At 40.7% G+C, this 27,851-nt stretch overlaps 1 protein-coding gene across 1 annotated transcript in view; it reads left to right on the top strand.

Annotated features, from left to right (window-relative positions):
• maml3 (mastermind-like transcriptional coactivator 3) overlaps window positions 1–27,851 on the top strand; it is a 103,663-nt gene that overhangs the window by 25,169 nt on the left and 50,643 nt on the right. Inside the window, exon 2 of the mRNA XM_067498259.1 lies at window positions 25,284–26,024. Within this exon, the coding sequence (XP_067354360.1) occupies window positions 25,284–26,024 (741 nt within the window). The remainder of the gene's footprint in view (window positions 1–25,283; window positions 26,025–27,851) is intronic.

Raw genomic sequence — 27,851 nt, 5'->3', positions numbered from 1 at the left:
TCAGCATTATATAGGTATAGAACATTTTTAAATGAAACCAAGCCCTAATCAAAGAAGATTAATATTCTATATGCTATCATGAAGTGGTGGTAGGAAAAGACATAATGAAGCTAAGATTCTTTTTACAGTATTCATCCTCCATCTTCATCATTCAATTTTCCTCTCTTCTGTTTCATTTGCTCTGTTTTCACTCTCCGATTATCAGCCCACATTTATGACCGACCTGTGATGTGTACCCAAGACCAATGGGGCACAGCAAGATGGCCGCTGTTGCCCTGGCAACAGAATGGAGAGTGGGAGGAGAGAGTGAGAGGAATTTTTTCCCCCTATTTGGTTGGATGTTCAGGTTATTGGGGAGATGGAGAGAATATGTGAAGATGGCCGGAGTGACACACAAAGACAAGCCGTCAGTGCTTTATTTTTCCTGTAGCCTCGGTCTGGACATAGCACACTTTAACTAGTGTCTACGCTGCACTGTGTAGATTCTGTTCTGTCCAGCACATATTTTACATCTAGGTATTTAGAGTTTGAGTAGACTCTTCATCATAATTTGACACACACCCTGAGGTTTAACTTACAATGGCATTGTGCGTTTTGGAACTCTAGGAGCACGTGTGTTTAAGGGAGCACGGGTTGTGGTCTTTTGCTGTCTCGACGTGGTGCTGGATTATAGGGGTTACATAATGCGCTCTGAGCTTCAAGCAGCATACACTAAGAGGATTACCAAGTCTACTAAAGACACTGGTCCACAGACATGGACACCACACAAACTGTAGAGCATAGAGGAGGTTGTATTTTACCTGACAACACTCGATACATGCAACAAAATGTATCTGCGTAGACATTTGTCATAAATTGAGTGTCACCAGCCCCTCAACCAGCAGTGTTCCACAGAGAGTCCCACACAATGCTCAAATGATATAGATACAAAGAGAAACAAGGACCCTGTAGCATATTCTGAATACCTTTGGTTGCCTTTGGCTTTATGCAACATTGGACTTTACATCTTGCTTGTTTGTTGTTCAGGAGGCAAACTTCAGTTCGTATTCACGTGCCACAAATCCACAAAGCTATAAATCTCTTAATAAAATATTGCTCTGCAGCTTCACTTGTGGTCAAAAACTTTCCAAGGAGTTTTAAATTTAAAGGCTAGTTTTTCTGCCTTTATGCTCATATGGTTAGTTATTATCACCATGGTTACCTCTGAACTTGTTTAATTGGAGTCATCCTTCTCTCCTCACTCCCTGGTCTTTTGGGAACAGGTTGAGGCATTAAAGGGAGGCAGCAAAGATGTGATTTGAGCTATAGCATCTTTGGCAACAAGAGTAACAGACATTGGTATTGTAAGCGTACACGTGTGTGTTTTGTTGTTTGTTGGCTTGGCTTTTACTGAGTCATCACTATCTATGGAAACATTGAGTACATTTTCAAAAGCATTTTTAGGTATTGTTTGTATTTTTTTTTTTTGCCTCTTAGGGCAAAAAAAGGCTGTTGTTTTTGAAGAAATGCAAGTAAATCATTACTGGCTGTGTGTGTGTATATTTGTGTCTGTGTGTGGCAGATTGTTTTACAACTTTTGATTATCGGCATACTGTAAATCCACTTGAGTATGTCCAGCTGTTGTTGGTGCATTGCACAGCGGACTGGGTGAGAAGTTAGCAGGGCTGCACAAACCACACCAATAGTATCTCATATGTTGTGTGTGTGTGTGTGTGTGTGTGTGTGTGTGTGTGTGTGTGTGTATTTTTTATGATTACAGGGGTCAAGGAAAGTAGTTTGGGAATGGGACAGAGAGTGGCTAAGTGGGAAAGCAACACAACAGCGTCAGTCAAGGAGCCCTAAGAGCAGCTCAGCTGTTTCATAGATGCATAAAAATGGACCTTGAAGGAAGGAAGTAATAACAGACTAAACTTTCCCCCCACCTGTCACTCTCACACACATACGATTTTACATGCTTATTTTTCCTGGAGTAACTGGCCCGTGCCTCTCTTCTTTATCCCCTCAATTAGACTATCTGCAATGGTGCACAGACAGAAGAAGACATACAGTACAAGTGTTGTCATTGCCATTGTTATCAAACCCATTTTCATACCTTTGTGATTGTAAAGGTTGAATATTGATTTGACTGACAACTCTTAATGATGTGTTAAATGATCCCACCTTAACTAAAGCCCAAATAAGCAGGATATGGTACTTGTGCTTTTTGGCTCCGATAGTTACTGAAATGGCAAAGAACGACTCAGAAGCCAAACAATGATGTTGACTGACATTACAAACTAATATTACAGGATTTTAAATGCACGTCAGTGACACTATGATGTAATTATACAGTTTTTGTTACAATGTTCTCCAATGTGCATGGCAATTACAAAATAAACTCACCTGTAGTATTACAAAGTTATATCTTGAAGTAAATATGCATACTCAGACAGTTTTCTTCCTAAGCACTAATCTTGTGCATAAACAGTTTGCACAAACAGAAACAGAGCAGCTAGCCAACTAAAATAACCTTACAAAACTTGGATTAACTTGACACAAAGTGAAACTTGGGTGGCGAGCTAATCAACATAGCTATGCAGCAACCAACGCAAGAGGATGTACATGTCCTTCCAGTTCCCATGTCCTAGTGAGCCCATTAGAAAATTTGCCACATTTGCTAACCGCAAGATGTTTAGCTAGTGACTGAATCTGTCGACATGGATGGATGATCAAAAACTAAAACTCTACAAACAAAACCACATATCGAGCAAACACAATAATACAAAACTGTCTCAAGGACAAGATTCCATAGAGGAGTATGAGACAATCTAGGGTGCACTATGGCAAAGGCAGAGAAGCCAATCATCTTATTACAAGTCATTGTGCCATCACAATGATTGTGAAATGGTTATTTGAATGTAAAAAGTTTACATATTTTAGTGTCATAGACTGTAATAAAAAAATCTAAACATAATGCTTGTTTCCATGTACATGGCTTAACAGCCCCATTCTTCCTCTTTCTATTTTCAACTTTAACTACTATATAAAATAGCTGTTAATGTCTTGTTGAATGGTGTTCTTCCACTTTGTTTGAGCTCAGAAACACTGGGCTGTCTAACTGAAGCTTCTAGCCACCTCAACTGGCCTCACTGACTTTATTCCTTGTTTACAGCCTTTCTGATCATCTGACATGTTGAGTTTTTTATCCCGTTAGAAACAATGATTCTGCTTTGTTCTCAGATTTCAACACTTACTTATCATATCATTATTACTTATCATATGGCTAGGGTGTAAGATACAAGTAAAAAAAAAAAAAAAAAAAAAAAAAAAAAAAAAAAAAAAGCAGAATTCACTTTTAATGGGTTTGGAACATTGGACTGTCTCCTATGTGACGTGGATTTAAACATACTGATTCAGCTGAGCTCCCACTGATAAAGGCCAGCTCGATCCATCAGCGTGGGGAAACACCATGGAAATGAAAAGAGTTAGTTAGTGGCAATGGTCAGTCACCAACACTGTGGCAGCCAGTGGTGCCCGTTGGTTTAGTGTAGAGTAAACAAAACTGTGTGTAGATGAAACAGTCGGAAATGTTGAGAAAATCTACAGAAAAATGACTAATGGTTCACATTTTCACATATACACATATAACTGCACAATCTTAGGTTACTCTGTCTCTGCATAAAAGCATAGCCTGCTCACCATGCTTTTGTTTGAACCACTGGTTAGTTCAAACATGGAACAAAATCTTCCCGTTCAACCAGCACGAACATATAACAGAACAGAACAGTTAAATATCACCCGTGTCATTGGAAACACTGAATCTGTGGCACCTCCTGCAGGCAGGAAGCACCACCTCTGTATTTGGGTGACCTCGTGGTTAGCAAATAAGATACAATACAACCCATTAAGTAATACAGAGCTCACAAAAAAATCTGTGTCATACATGACTGCTATTGTCTAATGTCAGAGTATTACTGCTCTTAATTCATCTAATAGAAATACTCTCCATAATTTTAGCATGGAACTGAAAAAAGGGGCTTGAATTTCTTCTGCTAAGTGCTTGTGATGACAGAATTCATAAATCATTTCTCTTTGGGTTTCCATTCCTTCTCGTGAAGTCTCTTTTTTTCACTCGTCTGTACAACATTGAAGTCTGTTTTTCTCTCTCACACACACACATCTGCTCTCATTTGCTTTTTGCTTATATTGTGGACTTCTTTCTGCCTTTCTCTGTGCTGGTGTATTCCTCTACTCTTCTCTCCCCTCTTTATCCAGGGTTTGGTGTTTTCTTTTTGTTTCTTGGCAGTCAGAAGACAAAAAACTAAAGCAGGAGAGAGGGTGGGTTCAAAGGTTGAACTTTAGTAGCATGGAAAATTTGGCACTTTGGGAACTTTAGCTATGGTTTCTCTCTCTCTCTGTCGTTCTAATACATCTCTCTAGGTTTCTCTCTGTCTTTGTCTCTAGTAACTCTTTTCCCAAATTACCTACAAGCTTTCCCTGCTTCTAATTCTCAATCTCAGTCTCTCTCACTCTCTCTGTCTCTTTCTCATTCTCTCTCACTCTCTGTGTCTCTTTCTCAGTCTCTCTCTGTGTCTCTTTCTCAGTCTCTCTCACCGTCTCGCTCTCCCACTCTCACAGTCTCTCTCTCTCTTTCTCACTTTGTCTCTATCTCTCCCTTGCTCTGCACCCAGCCAGCCACAGGAATGTATCTCGAGGAACGCCTGGCGAGACGAACTGGATCAAACGAGTTCAGAGCAGCACTGGAGCCCGGCTGTCTCTTGCTCTCTCCCAGCTTCCATCTCTTCGACTGTTCTCTCCTCGTTGTCCTCTGTGCTGCCTCTCCTATTCCTCTATCTCCTGTTCCATGTTTTCTATCTGCCCTCCACCCCACTGTTTAGGTCTCCCTCTTTCCTTTCCTGCAGACAGACCCTTTCCCCTTTTTTAGTCTTTTTTTTCTTTCCTGCTCTTTTTTCCCCCCTGCTGCAGTCTTCTTCGCTTTCCCTCTCCCTTTCTCTCATCTTATTTCTCTGGCATGATAGAGAGACAAAGAGATCTTTTGAATGCCTTCGCGTGTAGGAGGTGGACCTCTAGGGAGGGGATCGTGTGGATGTTTGCTATGTGTGTGTGTGGCTCTGTTTATGTGCACGTGTTAGAGCCCTTTATCCCAAAGCTTTAGCTAAAAGAGAGGCAAGTGCAATTTGATACAAAGAAACACACACACCTGCTCCACATCAGACAGTGAGTCGTGTCGCTCTCCACCCTGTCTGTCAGTCACTCAGGCGGCACTCCTAATTGGCTTGTAATGTCCTTGTTACCATAGAGGGACCCCTTTGCCCCACCCCCCACTTCTGTCTGCTAGCTTGTTTGTTACTGCTAAAATTGGCCCTTCAAGCATGGGGGTTGGTTAATATCTGTGTGTGTTTGCATTCATGTGGGGGTTAAGGGGTGGGGGCAGAATCAGGTCTACCCCAGGGGCACTTTCACAGGGATGCACTCCCATCTTTGTCTGAAGGACAATAGATAGCTGTGTGTATGCATGTGTGGGTGCACATCCATGTTCAAAGATATCATGTGTGGATGGTTCTGCTTTTGTGCTACATCATGTGCATGCGTGAACATATTAATGACGTGGGTCTGGATATGTGGACACAGATAATTAGTGTCTCATTTGTGTGTTTGACCAGTGCCACCAAACAGACACCAAGGTCAAAGATCTTTCTGTGTTGACTTGTTGACTGCCAGTTTACTAGCTAGATGTTAGTAAATTAGTCTATTCAGTGCTGTTGCATTTAATTAGAACTTTAGAACATTGCCACTGTGATTCTTGCCTACCTTAGTTTTAATCTAGATTCAATACAAGTGGGGAATAAATCAGGTGAATTCTTTATTTTCTTGTTGCTGCTAATAGCATGAGAAGGTCAAAACCATCACTGAATTGATGGTGCTAAAAAGTATGGTCTGCTTAAAAACATTTCTACTTAGCTGACATGTTTATTTATCACCGGCAGCGCCGCCATTCTAGTTTATTCTGAATGAATCCTATCCTATATACATAGTTCTACTGCTTTAATCATTCACCAGTACACCACATGTGTATAATCAGCTAGTCAAAAGACTCCACAACACTGCACTGTTTGAATCTGTGACCAACCGTTTTTTAAGTTCTAACCAGACTGCACCCTTGTTTGTTGCATATTTAGTGATATCTTACTGCTAATTGTATTTTGATTGTGTTTTTAGCTTGTTTATTGTGGGCATTTAATATTTAATGTTGCTGACCCAAATACAGTTTTGTTCAGCTTGCAATAATGTTCTTGAATCTGGGTCATACTGTGATCAATCCAAACAAAAATGTGAAATATAACAAATACTTCCCATTCAGAGCATGACATGAACTTTTTTGAACTTTGTAGCTAGTTGTTTTACAAATTTTTTAGCCAGTCAGCATTTTTGCTGGCCACAATTTTGTTTCGATAGAGATTATTAGAGGTTATTAGCATAGAAAACTCCAAAGAAACCCTTTTCACCTTTTCAACACTGTACCTCCTAAAATCGGTGAAGTACAATATTTTTAAGCAGTGTCCCTGAACTGCCTAAACACTTCGCACATAGCCACTTTGTGATAAAAGACAGATAACAGTCTATCGGTGTAGGTCATGTAGTGTCCCTGAATCCACCTCGTCTGCAAGATGCAGCAGACTTACAGCAGTCCAACAGTCAAGAAGAAAGATGAAATGTCCATGCGGGCTACCATCCCAAGTTAAGAAGAAAACTGAACATGCAATCAGCTGTTTGATTAGCTTGCTGATTGCCATTTGTCACACAGCATTCAACTTAATGCATTCCACTTAGTTAATATGTTATAGAGGTACAGTACACTTTTGAATTATTATGGGTTCAAGAATAGTATAGGTTTCCAGGCTTACAGAGTCTAATTGGATGAACCCTTGTTGACCCATTTATAGCAGCAGCAAACAGAATTTTACTGTATTTATGTAGTAAAAATTGGGATTTCCGTTTTCTTTGTCTCTTTCTCTCTGTGTCTGTTTTCGTCTCTCTCTGTGTGATTGTCCATTGGCTCTTTTAACCACATGCCATTTGATATAAGGAAGTACTCTGCTATATTCTCATTGGATGCTTTAGTAGGCTGTGGGCGGGTTAAAGACATTGCAACTGAGCCGGCAATAAAAGCAAAGATAGCTCCTGAGCCGATGCAAACTGCTAGTTTCCAGTTGATCTCACAAAGCCATACACATGCACACACATACATGCAAACAAGAAAAATGACAGTTTAACTGAGTACGTCTGTGTGGGTGAGCAGGGGGGAGTAAGTGGATGTGGAATAGAAACAGAGAGAGGGGTGGAATAGCTTGGAGGAAAAGCTCAAGGCAGGAAGTCAATATCATAAGGAGAAAAGGAGTGAGAGATGAGAGGAATAATGAGAGATGAGAGCAAGACATAAGGGAGGGAAATTGGAGCTATGAAGGATTGAGCAGAGATGGGAAATGAGAGCGAAAAGGTTGAGGCAGAGGACATGTGGTGCTGGAGGAAATGCAAAAAAAAAAAAAGCCTTAAAAAATGAGGGAGGTAGGAGGAGAGATGTGCTTGTCACAGCCAGAATAAACGGAAGGCAGAAGAGGAAGAGTGCATGTGACTGTGGAAGGATAGAGAGGCAGAGAAGAAGAGCAGCATATGTCAGCTAGAGAACAATAAGGGGCGTTCATGACACGTCTCCAGGGGTCCTGACTAAGTGTTCCCCCTAATAGGAGCTAAAATGATTAATAAGTCCCTCTGTTGCTTTCCTTTTTTACCCCTCTATCTCTGTAACTCACAAGCAAACAGAAGCAAACATTGACTCCATCTTTCCGACACACAGACATTGCACATATTTAAACACACTGGTAAGTAAACAGATAATACAGGGCTAACTACTTCTCTGGCATATTCTGTTGCTCTTTTCAAATTAAAAACCCTCCCTAAAAACTCACATTACGCAAACACACACATACTACAACATACTGTAACCTATATCTCCTCGTGCATTCCTAACAAACCCCCCCCCCCCCCTCCTTTTAAAAACACATACATAGACACACACTGTAGTGAGATGGAGGGACACAGAGAAGGAAAGTCCTGTTCTAATATTCACTCCCATGAATAAGTGATGGTGTTAAGAAGCGACAGTCTGGGTGGGAGGGTGGTCAGGCAGTAGGGGTTAAGGGTGTACAGTGTGTGTGTGTGTTTCTGTGTGCATCCACACACAAACACACACACAGACACACACACACTCTTATTTTTGGCATGAACGGATCCTTGGGACCTTAGAACCAGTGCACTGGAACAAAGCCTACCACCGATGTTTCTCAGTGTTGGTGGTGTGTGTGTGTGTGTGTGTGTGTGTGTGTGAGCGAGAGAGAGAGAGAGTGTAGTCATTGTGTTTCATGGCATGTGTGTGACATGCGGATGTTTATGGCCTGGGGGCAGAGCGAGTAGGAGGAGAAAAAGGCAGAACTACAGGTAGGGAGGGAGGGGTGGACCAGTGAGGAGAAGCTGGTGAAAAGTGGAGCGAGAGACGAGTGTGTGTAGTCATTGAGATGTTGAAAGCGAGCCGCAGGCAGTCTGTGTGTCTCTCTCTCTCTTTACCCCCTCCTCCCCACCTCACCCCACCCACTCACCACCCCTCTCTTTCTCTCTCCTGCTCCTCTTTGTGAGCCTGGAGAGCAGATTAAAGCTGTCGTAGTCTTGAGGACAATAACGGCCATCACAGCTTTGCTGCAGTCAGCGTCGCCTACTTGCTTCCTCTTGTCTTTGTAGCGTGACAAAGTCTCTCCAGCTCTAGCTTTATCTTGGCTTCTGTAACATTAGGCTGATGCTGTGGTTCTCTCGTGTTTACATCTATAGACTAAAGCCTTGTTTCACCAAACCTTTCTACTCTATTGGCACATACTCTCCGTTCACGCATGCAGCTATAATATCGGGTTTAGTAGAAGGTTCTGAGAAACATCAGGTCAAGTACCGTTCTATAAAGAAAAAACTCTTTTCTGAGTCTCTTCCCTTACTTGCAAGTGGAAAAGATAGGATTCCACAGAAGAAGAGGGTTGTGAATTCTCACACATGCTGTCCAAAACTACCAATACCTAACACTGCCAAACAGACCAAAGACAATATTGTATGACAAAGGTTTTCATGTGATTCATTGTCAGTGTATGTCATGATATCACTTAAAGCTACAGTATTTTAGTATTTTTTTATATATTTCAGATATTTTTGTAGAGAGGAGCGGTTGAAGCCACCCGAGTAAAATCGTTGTAAAAACAACACTGTCTGCTCACTCCAGTGTGTAAAATCTGAGGATGTAGCATCCATTGAATAATTTGGCCTTAAATGTCTGTGCCAATGTGCTGCCGTATTCTCAACTTGGAAGCCTCCTGTGACCTACACTCACAGACCAGCAAAGGCAGAAGTGCAGAGATATTTGCTTGTAAAAGTTTTCAAGCTGATCCTTGTAAACAATCAGAGAATTTGAAGTGTTACTTCTTGGTTAGTTAATTTCACAGCATTCTCTGTTTTTTACAGTTTTATAATGATTAATAGCTACAGATCATGGCAGAGCATAGCAACTGATAGAATAGCATAGCCGAGCAAGTCTAGATGACCGACCTGAGTAGCTTCAACTTTCTTGTAGTGTCATGCTAGTTCTAGCCTTAAGTTGCACGCTGTAGCTTTAACTATGATTAACCAACCTCTTAAGCATACAGTTCTGTAGGGAAGTTTATTGCTCCAGAATAACCAAAAAATCACCAACATTGCCAGTAAGTCACAGTAAATTCTTTATTTTCAAGCATGCAAATTGTCACCATATCCTTTGCAATGAAACAAAGCACAATACATAATGTATCTATCAATATTTGCAATGTGCAAACATGTTAATGTTTGTACATGTAATGAACTGCATTATATGTCCTGTCTAGCCTGAATTGTACAGGTATTATTATTGTTATTCCCAAACCCCAGCTGTGCAGTGCCGGTACCAAGCCCGATAGAAATTGGGGAGGGTTGCATCAGGAATGGCATCTGGCGTAAAAACACATATAGAACACACTCACTCACTCACTCACTCACATATAGTATTTATTTATTAATCAATCAGTTGGTGGATGTTGGTGGAAGTTATTTTATGTTGGTGTGGTTCTTTACCTTTTTTCTTCGAGTAGTTTCCCCGTGGGATTAAAGATAAATCTATTACCTTGCACTATTACATCACTTGTCTTTACTAAGCCAGAGAAAAAGATGCACTTAAATCTACTGTGTGCTGACTACAGCAAATTGCCGGTGAATATTAAACAGAAAATTGTCACCATAATGTCATTCATCCAGCAGTTAGCAGTTAACACAATTAAACACTACAGCTCTTTAAAACGTGTGCAGGAAAATAGAAGGAAAAGCAATAAATAACTCCTTAACAAACACGCAGCACAGAGGTGCAGTGTAGACCTTTCACTTGTAGAAAAATAGATCTAATTCTGAGCAACTCAAAGGTGTGAATGTGTTTACAGTAAATATATGAATGTGAAGCAGAACAGGAATGTTAAAGGGCACACTAAATAAGTAAACACACTAAAGGTTTCTCCACATCAGTAAGCGTTAGCAACAGCAATTATGTGGAGTGTGGCTTGATTTGGGCTTTTGACTCACCTGTCAATTAACTACTATTGTGGTGTTGTGTTACATTTGGTATGTGTTATTTGTGGGTGTAGGTCAGAGTTGCCCTTCCCATCCTGGAACATTAAACCCCATCAGAGCCTACAGTGTGTATCTATTTTGAAATTGTTCTGTGTGTGTGTGTGTGTGTGTGTGTGTGTGTGTGTATGTGTGTGGATGATGCTTGAGGTTAAAGCTGAGTTTTAGTTTTGATCGTGTACACTATGTACTAGTCTGCTGCACTGAAAGTATGTGTAACTCATATCCTATTTGTTTGTGTGTTTGTGTGTGTTAAAATGTGTGGCTACATTAGCAGATGTGTTTGGCTAGAAGTCATTTATATGATAATGATGTCATTTACCTCTGAAATGCATCTTCCTCAACACTGCCAAATAGGGTTTATCCATACTGGCCAAGCTGTGTGTGCATGTGTTTGTGTGTGAATATGATTTGGTTTGGGAGGATAGCGTGGGGGGTGCACCAGCTGTATCATATAATATATAAAGATGAATTGTATCTGCATGTGTGTCTTTGTGCCTGTACCAAAGCACGTGTGTACAAGGCACGTGGGGGTGGGGGGCACAGTGGTTTGGTTACCTTAAGTTGATAGGAATGTGAAATTGCTGTTTTGAAAGAAATGCAGAAGTCATTTGTCCAGAGTGAGTCAAAGGCTGCAGCTCCACATCCTCACTTCCCTTTAGTTGATGGGCAATAGCAGGCATACATGTGCAAAGCCATACCACACACACACAAACACACACACACACACACAAACACACACACACACACACACGCACACACACACTTACACACACTTATATTAGGTGCAAAGAAAATTAAAGATGATCTAAACAGGTAAAAAACAATCCCAGACTATCCTGCAGGTGTTTACTTTCTTAGTGACCTCAGTATATGGCAGCCACAGTGTATACACTGTATTTGGTAGACAATACACAGAAACACAAACCTACTGTGGAGTTAATGAAGATGTGTGTAAGCTAACATAAAAAGCCCTGATTTTTATGTTGAACATACAGCAGGAAGCAATCCTCACTTCAGACTTGACCAAACAAGCATCAGAGCAACACTCACTGCAGCATGCCCCCACTCATCTTACGTATATATGTGTATGTTTGTTTGTGTGTCCAGGGCTGCCAGCCCTTTTCGTTGGTATCCACAGGCCTGGAATAACCACACAGAGCTTGTCGCTTTGGCAATAACTATCATTAACACGCTGATTACAGGTCTGAGCATCTTAAAATAACACACACACACTGGGGCAGTGGATCAATACTTACATGCTGGGGTAATGATGGGTCTCCCTGCTCTGCACAGATGAAAGAGATGATGCATTACACAGAATAGGAAAGATGGAGGGAGAGAAAGAGGGAAGAAAAGTGACCAGAGAATGAGAGAGATAATGTTTTAGAAGGTGGGCATAAAGAGAGGGTCTTGTTTGGTGCAGGGGACCACATATACATGTATAAATACAGCAAATGCACAGCAACAAAAAACACAGCACTAAGTTGTTGTTGCATTAAATGAAGATCCCATGAGATGGGATCAGGGGGTTGAGAGGGTAAGGTGGAGGGTTGTGTTGTTGAGGTCCTGATAGATTAGCCTTTCAGTCTTCTGGCCTCCCCAGGGGCCCCATGGTGAACAACATACACCAGGTATGGACATAGACATCCTTTCACAATGCACAGTTTGTACTAATTAAAGTTGTAGTACCACATTAAGTGATTGTTAAAAGCCATGCCTGTGAAATATTTATATATATTATATTTACATATATTATTATTTATATATTTATCATTACAGTAATGTAATATTAACTGTTGTATTTGCAGTACTATTAATACTTCATCTGTAATAAGTTGCATCTATTAACTAGCAATTTGTGCACAATACCTAAAACGTCATACAACTCTTCACTTATTAGTAACAATGCAGAGCAAAGAAATACCAGCTTGTAGTTTCTGAATTTAATTTCGTTTCTGTTCACTATAGAGGGGGAAATAAATGTTAGCTGGTGAGCTAATAAGTAATGTGCTAGCATTTACCACTGTGCATGAGTTAACAAGTGTAGCTTGCCCAAGAGACATATTGGTCTTGTGACTCATGCCTTACTACTGAAGAACATGCCACTCAACAGACTGTGCTTCAGCAGAGCGGGGTTATTTAAAATAAAATGGTGTGACACAGATTCCCATTTTGAACCCAGAGGTTTTCCATTCCCTCAAAGGTCAGCATAGTTAAAACTAGTTTGTGGAATTTATCTATAGTTAAATGAAAGAGTTGTCTTCCATGTCCAAGTGGGAAATTAATGCTGGTCTAGTTTGGCGCTGACTTTAAAAGAGAAAGTTGACTTCATCAAAAAAGACAGAAAAATGCCTAGGGGCTTTAAAATATTATCTAAAATATACTGTAAATATGTTGATTTACTGTGATGTACATGGTCTTGACAGGTCACAGAAAAGGAGTAACAGCTGAGGCCAAGCACCTCTCAAGTTATCAAAAAAATTCCTCTACTGCTTGGCAGAGGGTAAAGATTTAGACAAAGGAATATCTGTCTACAACTAGTAATAATTTTTTTTACTTGTTTTGTTGATTTTGGAAGGTCGAAGCTGATATGTTTGAGTTGCACTTTTGTGTACATCATCATCTTTTTCTTTGCTGATATCTGTAGGATATCTGTAATGCAGTACTTACAAATGTGGCCTCACAAATGTACTACGTCCTCCACATGGTGATCCATTTGATACGTAAAGTGTGCTTCATTGTGTGTACATAATAGGATCTTGCAATTGTTTTCTGAATCTACACATACTGGGTAGGACTTTGATCTTTTTATTTGGAATGTGTGTTTAAGCTGTGTAAACACATGTGTATACACACACATTCAAAGAATCACACATTAGCGAGGCAACGGCACACTACTACAGCATGACCTAGTTATTCACACAGAAAGATTCGAGAGAGAAGAAAGTGAAGGCAGCCAGGAAGAGAGGAGTGGAACAAACAACAGCCTGCTTGAGTCTCATCGGGTGATTTATTGTGGCTGAGGTGATGAGGCTAGCTGACCAGCTGATTGGTCCATCCGCAGGAAAAGATTTGATTTTGAACCAAGAAGTCGAAGAGTCCTGCAGGCTAGATATAGGAGATCAGCGAGAGAAAGCGAAGAGGCATAAGGAGACGGGTGTCGTGACTTTAGGTTGCTCTCGTGTGACCATCGATCTGCACGACTAAGGACATCTGGAGAACAGAGCACACATGCTCACATACCAGCTCAGTGGGTTCATTCCTCCCCAGAAAGACGCATACACATGAACATGCAAATGCTTCCTCATTCAACATGTCTTCTGCTCTACACACACTTATCACACACTCATTCACACTGACACGTATGTGCAGCCAGTGAGATTCAGGCATTGCTGCCAAGTAGCCATCAGGGCCCCTCCACTCTCTGCCACAGTGATCTGTTACCATAGCAGCCTCTCTCCCTCACTGTAGCCTGTGCTCTCTCTTCCTTGCTCTTTCCTCCCTCAGCTCAGAGGCAACAGTGTCGAGAGGGAAAACTGGTTAAAAAAAAAAGGAGGGGAAAAAACTGTTGTTCCTGCTACTAGAGCATCCATAAATCTGTGTGTGTGCATGTTTGACTGTGTGTAGATGTGTACCAGTCTGCCCTCACGACAGGCTCTGGCAGAGGCAGACTTGGTTTGGATGTAGCCAATGGTACGCTTGCCTTCTGTGGCACATCGCCCAACCAAGCCAATCAGAGGAGCCCCTATAAAGCACATATATACACATACTGTAGTTGTGTGTACACTCATACACACAACCACAGGCCAATATTACACATGAACATACTTTGTTTTTGGTTGCAGATGTCATCCACCATATGTGAAAATGGAAATGGCTCCATATGAAGAAGCATAGGTTCCCACTAATTTCCAAGTCTCTGTTTTTCAACCTTCTCTTGTCAGCACTCTGTCTTACTTTTTACTTCCTCTCCTTCTCACACCTTCCTCCTGCGTCTCTGTTCATTTGCTTGCCCGTGTTGAGCTTAGCTGGGCATTCTTGCTTTCCCTTTTGTTGTTGTGTCCAGGAAGGACAGGTGTTCTCTCTCTCTCTCTCTCTCTCTCTCTTTCTCTCTCTTTCTCTCTCTCTCTCTCTCTCTCTCTCTCTTACACACACACACACACACACACACACACACACAGCTGTCAGGCCCCTCCTGGTGACCATCTGGCCATGAAGCCAGTCCTCCCTTCACTCTTTCTTTTCTCGCTTGTTGTACTAATCTTTTTTATTTCACATCTACAGTAAGGACTCAAAAGCAGTAGGCTATAACTCACAAACTCAAATTTTCTATTGAACAATTAACAAAAGTGTCTCTACAAGTAGTGGTATTAATATCAGCATCAGGTATTGGGTCTAAGACAGCTCTTCTGTACTTCTGTCAAACTTCTCAGATGCTGCATCTTTTACCGTTTTAACCTCACAATGGTTGAGCAGGTGGTGGCCATGAAATGATGTCTGTGGTTTGGAGGTGTTTAAAGATAAGTGATAATGACAAATGTAGAGCCAACTTCAAGCTACTGTATGCTCTGCCAAAGTCTTAAATCCAGACAGTCTCATAATTTTCAATATTATTTTAAACATTTTATGTTATATAACCTTAGGTAAAGTTCGCTTTGCTTTTCTTTCCTCCATAGACTGTACAGTCTATTATGTCCATACCTCCTGCTGGATTTCACCCAAAAGAGGGTGGGTCTGGTTTGGACAGATATGTAGAAATCATTTTGTGCCGCGTTTGATCCAGCATATTGTAATGTGTTAAACAGTTTGGCCACTCTAAAATATGCCAAATATCAACGGCTTTCGTCCTGTCCCTTTACATTTACATTTACATTTAGCAGATGCTTTTATCCAAAGCGACTTACAAGTGAGATACAAGGCAGCAAGAATCTAAGTCAAGGAGAAAACATCAAAGCAAAGTCCTATTTCTTTAGAGGTAGCCACAGTGGAACGTGTTCCACACGTTGATCTTGGATCTGTTTTTACATCGGATGCCCTTCCTGCTGCAAACCTCCCATTTTGTGCACCAAGGGTGGGGCCACACCTGGTGGGGTGGGATTCAAACCTGCAGCCTTCCGTATCCCAACACAATGCTCTCGGTGGTAGTGGTGAAGTATGCTTGGGCACTGAACCCCTAGCTGCCCCTGTTACGTTTCCTATGGGTAAAAGCATCTGCCTAATGATTAAATGTAATTGTAACGAGGACATAACCCTAAGTGACTTTTCACAAATGTCATTATTTAATGAAATAATCTTGTAAAGGTCTTTCGTTGGTGGTAATTGAGTTTCCGTATTGGTAAATATGTGATTTTTGGAAAACAGTGGGACCTTTGAAATAATAGGAAAACCTTGCATTGTTTCCATTTATTTTTATGCAGTATTCCAAAATATTTGCTAATTAGCAAGTCTAAATTAGAATTGGATGTAAACAAGTAGACAAACAATTTAGTTCCCAGGGAACTCATTACTGGACATCTGTTAAATAATGTTTTACCAACATTTCAACATTTTAGATATTTATTAGACTGAGATATTAGGTCCCTCCGGGATTTCACAGTGTTTAGATTGCAACATGTATCACATTCTTTTGGAGAAGCTGTCATGAAGTTGGGCATTTTAGGACACAAGAGCCACAAAAAAGGTCTGCTAAATCCCAGAGGGACTGGATATCACAAAGAAAAAAGTAAAACTTCCCCCGTGCTGCCAAAACCTGCTCTTATTGATTAAGGCATGGACTCCACAAGGCGTCTGAAGCTCTCTCTTTGGTATGTAGCACCATCATGTCAGCAGCGTGTTCTTTATGTCTTCTACGTTGTCAGGTGGAGCCTGTATTAATCTGACTTGTTTTTCCAGCACATACCACAGAAGCTTGATTGAATTGAGATCTGGGGAATAAGGAGTCCAAGGCAAGACCTTGAACTCTTGCTTATGTTCCTCAAACCATTGCTGAATGATTTTGCATTATCCCGCTGCCATCAGGGAATAAGATAACCATGAAAGGGTTGGATTTCATCTGCAACAATGTTTAGGTAGTTTGTACACGTCAAAGTAAACATCTACATGAATGGCAGCGTTGCCCAAAGCATCAAAGTGAATATGCCTGCTAGCTTTCTTAGTGCATCTATTCTACGACTAAAGAGGGGTCCCGGTTGTATTGCCAAGCTCAGAGACTGTAACACTCGGGGTGATTTTCTTTATGTCCTTTTGAAGCAAACTTTGAATCCCAATTGGCTTTGCTACAATCATATCAGGGAGAACAATAGATGAGATTATTTTACACAAATTCCTAAAGCTAATAGGTTACAACAGTTTTATTGTGTTTATTATTTCACGTGAACTCTCGTGTCTTCTCTTAAATGGTTTTACAGATCATTAGTATCCACATTGTGCAACAGAACTCTGTAGTTTCACAATCAGATGTAAAAATATCCCACAAATCATCCTCTAGTGCTGTTTAGTTTTGTTTGTTTCTTTCCACTGTTTTTGCTTCTCTGGTGTGTAGTTTCATTCGTAGCTGCTGGCTGAGTCCATGTTGAGTAAGAGAAGAAGGGATGGGGTGGGAGGGGAGAAAAGGAAAGAGAGAGAGAGAGGGATGGAGAGAGAGAGGGAGGAAAAAAGAGAGGGGGTGGATCTGTTGATTTACTAAAGACTCAAACACGACCAGTCTCCCCTCCCACACACCCACTCACACTTCCTCTCTCTCCTCGTCTCTCCCTTTCCCTCTCTTTCTCTATCTGTCTCTCGCTCTCTCTCACCCCCACCCCCTCCTGGCGTGATGGTACAGCTCCAGGAAGGAGCCGCAGCTCTATAAATAGAGAGGAGCTGCTCAGCCAGGAACCACACACGCACACGTACACACACGCACACACACACGTACACGCACACACACACACACACACACACACACACACACACACACACACACAGTTTGCCCTCTCTCATCCCCTCATTTTCTCTCTCTATCTCTCTGTTGCTTCTCTGCTCCCTCTGCTTGCCCTCTTTCTTACTTACACTTTATCTCTAAAATGTAAACACACACATGCAAAGATGTGCGTTCGCGCACACAGACACACACACAGACACACACACACACATATGCTTACAGGCACGCACTCCTTGACTTAGATGATAATTAGTTGTGCGTTCAATGCTAATGGTTTGTAAATGTGTCTCTTAACACACAGTGCTCCCTAGCTTACTCCCTTTTTTTGTTTCACTCGTTTGGTCTCTCTCTAACTAATGAGTACACACACACACACACACACACACACACACACACACACACACACCAAGGTCTCTGTTATTGAGTTAGGGGGTTGGGGGTTCTGGAATTGACCCGCTAAAAGCAGGAAGGGGAGAAGTGATAGTTTTTTGTCGCCAACAGGTTTTTTTATGTCAGGTCAGCAGGTTTTGAAGTGCTTATGACACACCTACATGCAGAGACTCTTGCTTACTACACACACACACACACACACACACACACACACACTGTATAATAAACATGAGACAAATTATGTTAATGGTTTGGGTTCCTATCTTACCTGCCTCTGTTGGGTTGAATGAAAATTTAAATTTAGATCTGATTTGATTACTAGACTACAGTGTTAAGTTGTGTTTTTTTAGTAACACCTTTAAAATCAGCAGTTTTCCCCTTTTTTTGTAAAGCTAGAAATAATTAACTATTTGGATATTTGTTTATTCAGTTTTAATTTTGGTGTATCTCTCTCTCTCTCTCTCTCTCTCCATCTCTCTATCTATCTATCTATCTATCTATCTATCTAGATGTAAAATACCATTTTAAGTTTCTGAAATCCAAATGACCTACACTCTGTTCACTCCATGAATGCATCATGAGCTTAATGTATGCTTAATATCAAACCTCTGTACAACGGCAAAGGAAAGCTCCACTTAATATAAGAAGGGAGGAAATATTCATCCTGACTACAGAGTTATAGGTACAAAGAACTATCCAATCAGCTGTTTGATCAGCTTATCATTGAGCTGTCACACAAATGGCTGTCCAATCAGAGCTTGTCAAAGCTCAAAATACTACCAAAGCTGCAGAGCCCAAAAATGTTGGGACAGCCCTACTGTTTTGATGAATATTTTGAATTTGAAATGCAACTTTAAATAGCATTAACGACACTACAAATTCCAAGAATAGTTAGAGATAATACATAGTCATAATGTTTTATGTAATCTTGGCTGTAGGAAAAAGAAGCATAAACCACGATTCAAGCGCAGAACTGGAAACTCTAACACTTAAAGCAGTATTGTTTAGAACATTAAAAGTGTGTGTTGTGTGTTTTGTTTGTTCTTTTTTTTTTTTCATTTATTTTTTCTAATCGGGTGTATAGGCCCCCTGTGTACAGGAGGCAGACTGGCAGGCGCTCTCTCTCTCTCGCTCTCTCTCTCTCTCTCTGGCTCTCTCTCTCACTCACATGCACGCACACACACTCGCACATATATGGATACACCCTTCTCTGGGATGGTAGCCAAATGGTGCTTTTGTTTGTACCTTCCTCTTGCCACTTGGAGTTTTCTGTCCTTCACTCCCACAGACTCCTTTTGTGTGTGTTCTGTCCATCTATTGCTCAATGCTCAGGGATCTGGGCAGGACAACTACACACTTTGTGTTTGAAAAAGCTGACATTCAGGAAGACAGTCTTAACAGTAATCACATGAATGTGATGGTGCCAGTGTGGAGTATCAAATATCTTCAGCTTAGTAGCCTAAATTGGATATTTTACACTCAAAACTTTGCCTTAACATAAAAACACAGTGGAACATTAGTGGTTTCTCTCTTTTTCCAGTCCTTATGCTCAGCGTCAAATTTACTATACTGACATCAGCGTCGTAGTTATCTCGTTATCTAACCCTTAGCAAAAAAGCAAATAAGCATACTGTTCCTTTAAGGTCTGGATCTTACCCAAATCTTACCAATAAATGCTTTTAGGCACGGGCCTAAAATGCTCTGTTTCAGTGTCTTGCTCAAGGGCACGTGGGCAGGATGAATACTTGCTGACATGTGCTTGAACCAGTGTCCTTGAGTTGACGGACAGATTCTCTGACTCTTATACCTGTTTTGGATTTTTGTTTTGTCCTCATATCTTCCTCCCTTTTTGACTGTAATGACCTAAAATGACTGTATAGAATTAAAGCCAACTGACATTTAACACTCAGAAACATTTTTAAAATAAAGGCAGATATCTCTGTCTCACTGTAAGACAAGATCATCTTTTTTTTTTCACTCCTCCTCTGGTCACATACAACAGGTGTGAAAGCATTGTGGCAATCGATTATTGGTCTGTCATTTTGTCACCGAAGTCACTTTTCCATAGAAGAATTGAGGTTAATGGGACATGGAGCCTGCTGTAGCTTGTTTAGATGCTGATGCACCCAACAAGCAATTGAGGGAGAGCTTAATGGTACTGTAGCAGAGGAGCTTTTTCATTTTAGTCTGTGCAGCCTCTTTTAGCCCTGTCCTTGAAATGATTTCCCAATACAACCATATTTGCACACAGGTTATGAATCAGAATAGGTGGACCCATGCCAAAGTAGCTTTTTTATTCTATCATCACCTCTCTAACGGACACACATACCTGCAAACAAGTTTACTTATTAAAGACTAGACAAGCAAAGTCCATACTGGCTTGTACCAGACACAGTAATGATGACAGATTACGACACAGTAATGGATAGAGGTTCATTGATTATAAAACAACTACAATTTCTTATACACTGATCAGCCACATCATTAATAATGTTAAAAATGTTTAAATATTGTGGGGAAAAGAGGTCAACATGAGCATTCTGACTGGTCTGCAGCTACACAGCCGCATCCTCAGCAAGCTGCAGTGCATTGTGTGTTCTGACACCTGTCGATCACGACCAGCATTACATTTTTCCCATGCTGACTCCTGTCCAGTACAGTTGTTCCACCAGGTGGTCAGAATGCTCCGGCTTGTCAGCGTGTCTACCTGATTAATGTAGTTTTCATCTGAATTTTTAACTTTTTTCTTTATATTCTGGGGTATGTTCATCAAGGTAGACAGTGCCTCAGTCCCTCCGATCATAGATTTTCATGTGTTTCACTTGCTCTAAAACTGCTGATCGCTGATCAGTGCACAGCGCTTAGTAGTTTAACAAAAAAGCTGTTTGCTGCTTTGTGATGCTGATATCAGAATTGACTATCTGGAAAACATTTCTGCTGCTAAGTTCTCAGCAAGAATCTCATGGATCCAACATACTGAAATGAAAGTGATGCTACTTATATATTTATTTCTTTATCATCAAATGTCTAGCTGAAAAGGCAGCTGGATGTTTAACATGAGCGCTTACACATGTGTCTGGTTAACTCTATCTCTTTCTCTTGTACAGTAACCATTACCCTGTAGCTACTGAGTGTGTGTGTTTGTGTGTCTGTGTCATGTGGCCATATTCTGCCTATTATTGGAAGTACTGTCCCCTGCAGCTAGAACCGAGATAAGATGTGGCTAGAGTGAGAGGAAGGATTGGTAGAGGTAAACCAGAAAAGCGCAGGCGGGTGAGAGGAATTGTTGCACAGTATGGATGAAATATGTTGCAATTATTGTCACAGAAGATGCGACTGCTCCCTGGCTTTTGATTAGGTTTACATCATCTTCGGTGACTAACAGCAGTAGAAATACAGCTGCACAAGTATAATCCTGGAGACAAAAGGGTTGCATTTATGACCTCTGGACATATGCTGTAAGCATATACCTATACATTTAGTTTTGTGTAAAAATTATAAAATTACTATAAACAAAATTATAAAATCCCTCTGTTGTGGAGCTGAACAGGCACATGCCTTTTCATGTTGAGACTTTGGTTGAAATTCAATATGATGCTCAACCTGTAAAGAAGAAGAGGTGAGGAGGCAGAGAGATGGATGAGGGAGAGAGAGAGAGAGGAAGAGAGAGGGAGAGCAGGCTGGAGAAAGAGGATACAGTGCACAAAGCACCAGAGCAGCAGGTTGCTATAACAACAGCACCTTGGTGGTTCCATCTCTGTCTCTCTTCTCTCCCTCTCCCTCTCTCTCTCTGATCACCCTCTCATCGTTTGCTCCCTGCTGTCATTTGGCGCGCTATGCTTTTCCATCAAGCAACCAATCTCCTCCTTCCTTACCCCCCACCTCTTCTCTCCTTCACCCTCTCTCCTCCTCTTCTTCATCGTCATGTTCTTGTAGCTTCCTCCACTCAAAGGAAAAAGACCATCTGCCTGACAAATAAATCCCTTCTTCCTCCTTCTGTGCATGTGTGTTTCTTTCTTACCTTTGTCTCTCTGCATCTTTGTCATTCTTTGTGTGTGTGTGTGTGTGTTTGTCTGTTGTGGGAGCAGACAGAGGAGCAGTCAGCAGGTGTTTATGTCAAAGAATACAGAGAGACACGCAGGAGAGGAAATGAGCGGCACTATCTTCCCTTTTCTCTCTCACTCTGCTGTCTTTGCTCTTTTGCATCCTCTTGTCCTTTTTCTTTTTTTTTGTTACTCCACTGTAACCCTCCCTCGCTAAGCACTCCAGCTTGATTAAACTACTTCAAAATTCTTTGTCTCTGACTCTCTATATCTTCTCCCTCTTGTGCATGCACATGCTCACTCCTCTCAATTCCTTCCAAGCTGTTTTATAGCTGTGATTGTCAAACGAAGAATAATATTGTCAGGTTGTGTTTGCGGTGTGTGACAGGCTGTATATTGCTGTAATTCAAAGGTGTAATTAGGTTGCTAATTGTGCAAAAAGAAACAAATGATTAATTAACCACAGTTAATATAAACTATTTTGCACCGACTCGCAGTTTTGTCATTCATCCTGTCACGTTCCCTCAGGCTATGGCATGCTGACTCATACAGTACTGAGCAGGCAGATCCACAGTCCGCTTTTCTCTTTCTGTATGAACCTATTTTCCTTTTTCTTTGTTTCCAATTCCTATTCAGTGTTTTACAAAGAAGCTTAAACTGATTTAAAAAAAATAAATCATAGATGGGTGTGTGCATGTGTGTGTGCGTGTGTGTGTTTGCATTTGTGTATGCACATGCATGCATCTGTGTGGGAGGGTGCTATAGTTCACACCACCTGGATAATTATGGGATTTTTTATAGGTGGGCTTTTAGAGCAGAGTCTGTTATTATCAACATGAGTCACTGGCATTTAGGGCAAGCCTATAATACACACACAAACACACACAGCCAAACTTGCACACAGGAGTCCCGATTGTGGGACACATACACACACACACTCAGAGAGTTGATAAAGCTGTTTCATGACAGAGGAGATGTGTGTTTTCTTATGTTTTTCTCAGTTGTTCCTCTTATGGTTACACCAGCATGAGAGTTCAGGCCACTCCACCACCCACACGCACACACACAAATGCACATGCGCATACAAACACACACATTGTCACAATTTTAAAAATTAAATTGGCTGTCAATACTAATAATGTTTATCATGCCATACAGATAATTAGGCTGTCAGGCATGGTTGAGGAGAGAAGGGAAACCAGCAAACACATTCACATGCCAGTAAACCAAGAAAAGTCAAAAACAAAAGATGGTGTGTGTGTGTGTGTGTGTGTGTGTGTGTGTGTGTGTGTGTGTGTTTCTTACAGCTTGAGTGGGTCTACCTCAGGGTCAGAATACAATCTGAATATATTTGTCTGTTGTTCCATCTGAATAACAAAGAGGTAAGCATGCATTTACACACATGCATGTGTCAGTGGTGCTCTCTTTGTGTGTGTGTTTGTGTTTCTGTGTGTGACACGTTAAAAGCTGACAGCATGGATTTTAGAAAATCCTTTACTGCTTCTGAGCTCTTTAAAACAAAAGACTGAAATGTAGATGTGTACTGGTAATGCAACTTGTAAATCGGTCATATTATTGTGAATTTGTGAGTCTAGGCAATTGTATTTGTTGTTTGAGCACATGTATAGCGACTGTATGGAATGAGTTTATTATTTATTATTAGTTTAAGTTTTATTGTAGGGAGGATTTAGTCAAGTGGTGCAATTAAAATCATTTTTCAATAACATTACTTTAATACTTTGTCCTTTTCTGTAAATGTATATTGTTTTTTTTTCACATGACTAGTTGTTGGGTAGATTAAACATCTTTAATAATTTTCACCCAATTTACAAATTCCGCTGCCTTCTAAAATATTTAATGAACGTTTTCTGTAATAGCTCTAATTGATCATACTAGTGTATTAAATACTAGTGACATACTAATGTTTTTCCATCAATGTTTTGTGCAAATAATGTTCTGTAATGTGAGCATTTAACTTTTTGAGATGAAGATCATCTTATCGTTTGTGATTTAAACTTTAGGTTGGAGCACCAAATCTGTACCCATGGAACTTTTCATAAATGAGCTCCCTGCCCCCAATCTGTCTTTTTAATAGCTTCTACTATTCCTCTGCCAACTTCATTAGGGTTTAAAATTAATGTGAGTTAGTAGTAAAATTGAGATAGAGAGTTTTAATAAATTGCACAGACTCTTCAATTTTGATGCATTTCCCTCCCCTTTTTTTACATCATAGTTTAGTTTTTGGCAGCTCCAATTGTTTTACCTGAGTCTACTTCACAGCCAGTTGGTGCAACTATTATCACAAGGGTGAAGACCACACATTGGGAGCTTTTGATGTATGCATGAAGTCATCAGCTTTTTCTGTTCTACTAGTGCTTTGCATTGGCGTTTCAAAGGAATTCATGTTCCATTTCCTGAGTGTAATTAACACCCTCATAGTAGTTGGATTACAGTGTAGTACATTAGAGAATACAATTTATACACATTCTATGCTTAAGCAATATATTTTCTAACCACAATACTTCACATTTTTAGCAAAGCATTATAAAAGTATGATGCATTGAACCACAAGCCTGAAGTGAACTGAAGTGATAACTGTGTTAGTTAGTTAGCCCCTTGCTGACGAGTAAATATTAGATTTTGTTAGAGATCCTATCTCCCAATGTGACAATTCTTCTACCCACCTTTTGGTGGTAGAAAACACCTGCTTGCTGAGATAAAAAAATGGAGAACATTTTTCGTATCTTACATGATTGGGGTCTTCCCTAGATTTTGGCCTTTACATTGCATTGTGTCTCTTTTGCTCTGTTATTGTTTGCTGTCCCTCCATACCTCCCGGCCTCTCCCACCCATGTCTATGATAGTAATTACCTTAACTACCGACCAGCGTTCATTAACACCCTGTCATTAACTCGTCTGCGCCATGGCAAACACAGTTAGACCTTTAAGTTTAGTGTACTGTGTGTACTGTAAGAACAATTGATTTGTCTTGGTGATTTTGACTTTAAGCACACCTCTTGCCTTCTCATGACAGTTCTTGATATGTATAGAGAAGAAGCAGCCTGTTGCCTTATTGATTTGGTGTCATGTTGTTTCCATCGATAACACCTTGAAGACCAGAGAAAAGTTTTCATTTTTTTAACATGCCCCATCTTTAGTGTTCTGGACCTAACCAATTTTTTATTTTTTTTTCCTTTTTGTCTTAGCTCCAGGAGACTGTAAAAAGGAAACTGGACAGTGCACGATCGCCCCTCAATGGAGACCAGAACGGCATCTGTGACGGAGGCAGCTACTCACCGACTACCAAACGGGTGCGAAAGGACATCTCCGGTGGTTTGGACTCCCTAACAGGTTTGCCGAACAACAACAGTAACAACAATGTACCACCCATCTCTCCTCTGCACCAAATGGACATTAAGCCTTTACTTGGTGGGCCCAACACTTCCACTGGAAACAACACTACAAACAGCAATGGCAACCATGTAGGTCGGGTTTCAGATGAGCTGGGGAAGAACGGTGGCAGCCTTCTCCCGGACATGAAGCTGAATGGCTCACTGGACTTGGAGGACAGCTTTGGCCTCCTCAAAGACCTGAAACAAGAGCCACTGGATGACACAGGTGGGATGGAGTCTTCTGACCCTCAGTCTCTGTCCAATCAGAACAAACTGTTCTCTGACATCAACCTCAATGATCAGGAGTGGCAGGAGCTAATAGATGAGCTGGCTAACACTGTGCCAGAGGATGATATGCACGACCTCTTCAACGAGGACTTTGAGGACAAGAAAGAAGCAGACTTTGGCAGGCCGTCAAACAATCAGACGCCGGGCCCACAGGACACAGCTGGGAATACAACAGCACCTGGAGGTGGGGCAGCGACCACAGCAACGCTGCCTCCCCCTGCTCAGCCTCCGCAGGCAGGCCCACAGGTTCCCATGGGCTCACCACAGGTCAGTGCTAAGAGGGTTAGCAGGATGTGCTATGACTCTATTAACCCCTGCTCCAAGTCGTGACCGGCTTATGTAGAATTAGAGTACATTTGTCAGCTTGTAACTCACCTGTTAGTACCAGTTTAAATGCATTTTCTCTTAACTGTAACAGACAAAATAGATGTGTCATTCTGTGAAACTAGCAAGTTATTAAATATAGAAACTGCCATACAACCTGCACATAGAATACATAAAAGTTAGAGATACCTTTGGATGCAGGGATTCTACTTTAATTGAAAGATTTTTTTTAAACAATTCAGATATTTTTTTCTTTGTGTTTTTAACCACTTTATTTAGCAATCAGATCATTTTTGTCAAATAGATTCATATTTATGTTAAATCCTTCCAAACATGTATCTAAAGGGGAAATGTCTAGATAATATCGATGATATGTGTATTCTCTTTCATGTCTTTACTAAACACACCCAGTAAACATGGAGGAAAAAATTGTAACAGTTTTAATAACCAGCTAAACCACCTTTGGCACCAGCAACCTCAAGCAAGTGCTTCCTTCATCTGTGGATTAGATCTGCACAGTATTCAGAAAAAACATTTGGACTATATTTGACCATCAGCCATATTAATAGGACATTTGCTTCCAGACAGACACCCTGACATTGTACTGTAGAATACCTTGATAGCCTTTGGAATTTATTTTCCCCTCCAAAGTGGGAAGGGCAAGTGGTCCAGGTATAGAGGCAGCAAAGCAGCTGCAAATCAAGAAGTTCCCTCTGCTGTGTGGATTATGTTTTCATTTTGCTAGTTTCCTTATAAGTGATACATATTCCTGTGTGTTCTTGCCATACAGTTCTACATTTGTGTCATCTGTCCACAAGACATTTTCCCAGTAGTGTTTGGGAGTGTCAAGGTGGGCTTTAGCAAAATTCAGGTGTGCTACATTGTTGTTTTTGGAGAGCAGTGACTTCTTTCATATGTCCTGCCATGGATGTCCAATGGTTGATTCACAAATAGAGATGTTAACCAACTTCAACGAATCGTTAAAGTTTAGAGTTCTTCCTTAACTCACTGACCATTCTGTGTTGTGACTTTGGAGTTTGCTGGGCGCCCACTAGTATGGAGAGTAGCCACAGTAATTAATTGTCTACATTTATAGACAGTATGTGGACTTATGAGTATCTATAGTCGTTATGCTTTTTCTGTAACTCTTTCTAGCCAGATGTTAATCAAAACCTCTTGCTCATAGGTCTTCTGATATATCTTTTTTGTAAGGCAGGGATCACATCAGCTGATGGTGCTTGTAGATAGCACGCTGACACTGTTTGAGTGTTTTTACTGGCCAAAGCGTCTCTAAACAACACCTCCATTTCTGTTTTCTTGAGTTGGCTCCAGTCCAGTTGAGGTTTAGTAACATCAGAGGCCTAGCAGTGACATTACTTTTTCTGCAATCACTTTGTTTGTCTAATCGATATGTTCGGAACCATGACTATGTTTTATCAACAAATATTAAGTTTGTTATTATTTGTGACTTTGGTAAAGATCAGATTATATTTCATGGCCAATTTATGCAGTAAACCAGGAAATTGCATACGGTGTCATTACATTTTCTTGCCACAGTAGTTGTTTTTGCTATGCAGTTTGTGTATAGACAAAACATGCAACCATTAATTAGAGAGCTTTGAAGTTCTACTTTTGAACTTTGGAAATAGCTAAGCTAGCTGTTGTCCCTGTTTCAAGTCTCGATGCTACACTAAGTTAATTGCATAATTATGTGGAACAATTTGAGTTAATAATACATGTTGCACATTTGTTTGTGTCTGGACTCTTATT

This window comes from Channa argus, chromosome 3, assembly GCF_033026475.1.
Source record: "Channa argus isolate prfri chromosome 3, Channa argus male v1.0, whole genome shotgun sequence".
NCBI lineage: Eukaryota > Metazoa > Chordata > Actinopteri > Anabantiformes > Channidae > Channa > Channa argus.
The sequence above is the reverse complement of the archived record's forward strand: the minus strand, read 5'-3'. Positions and strand labels throughout refer to the sequence as shown.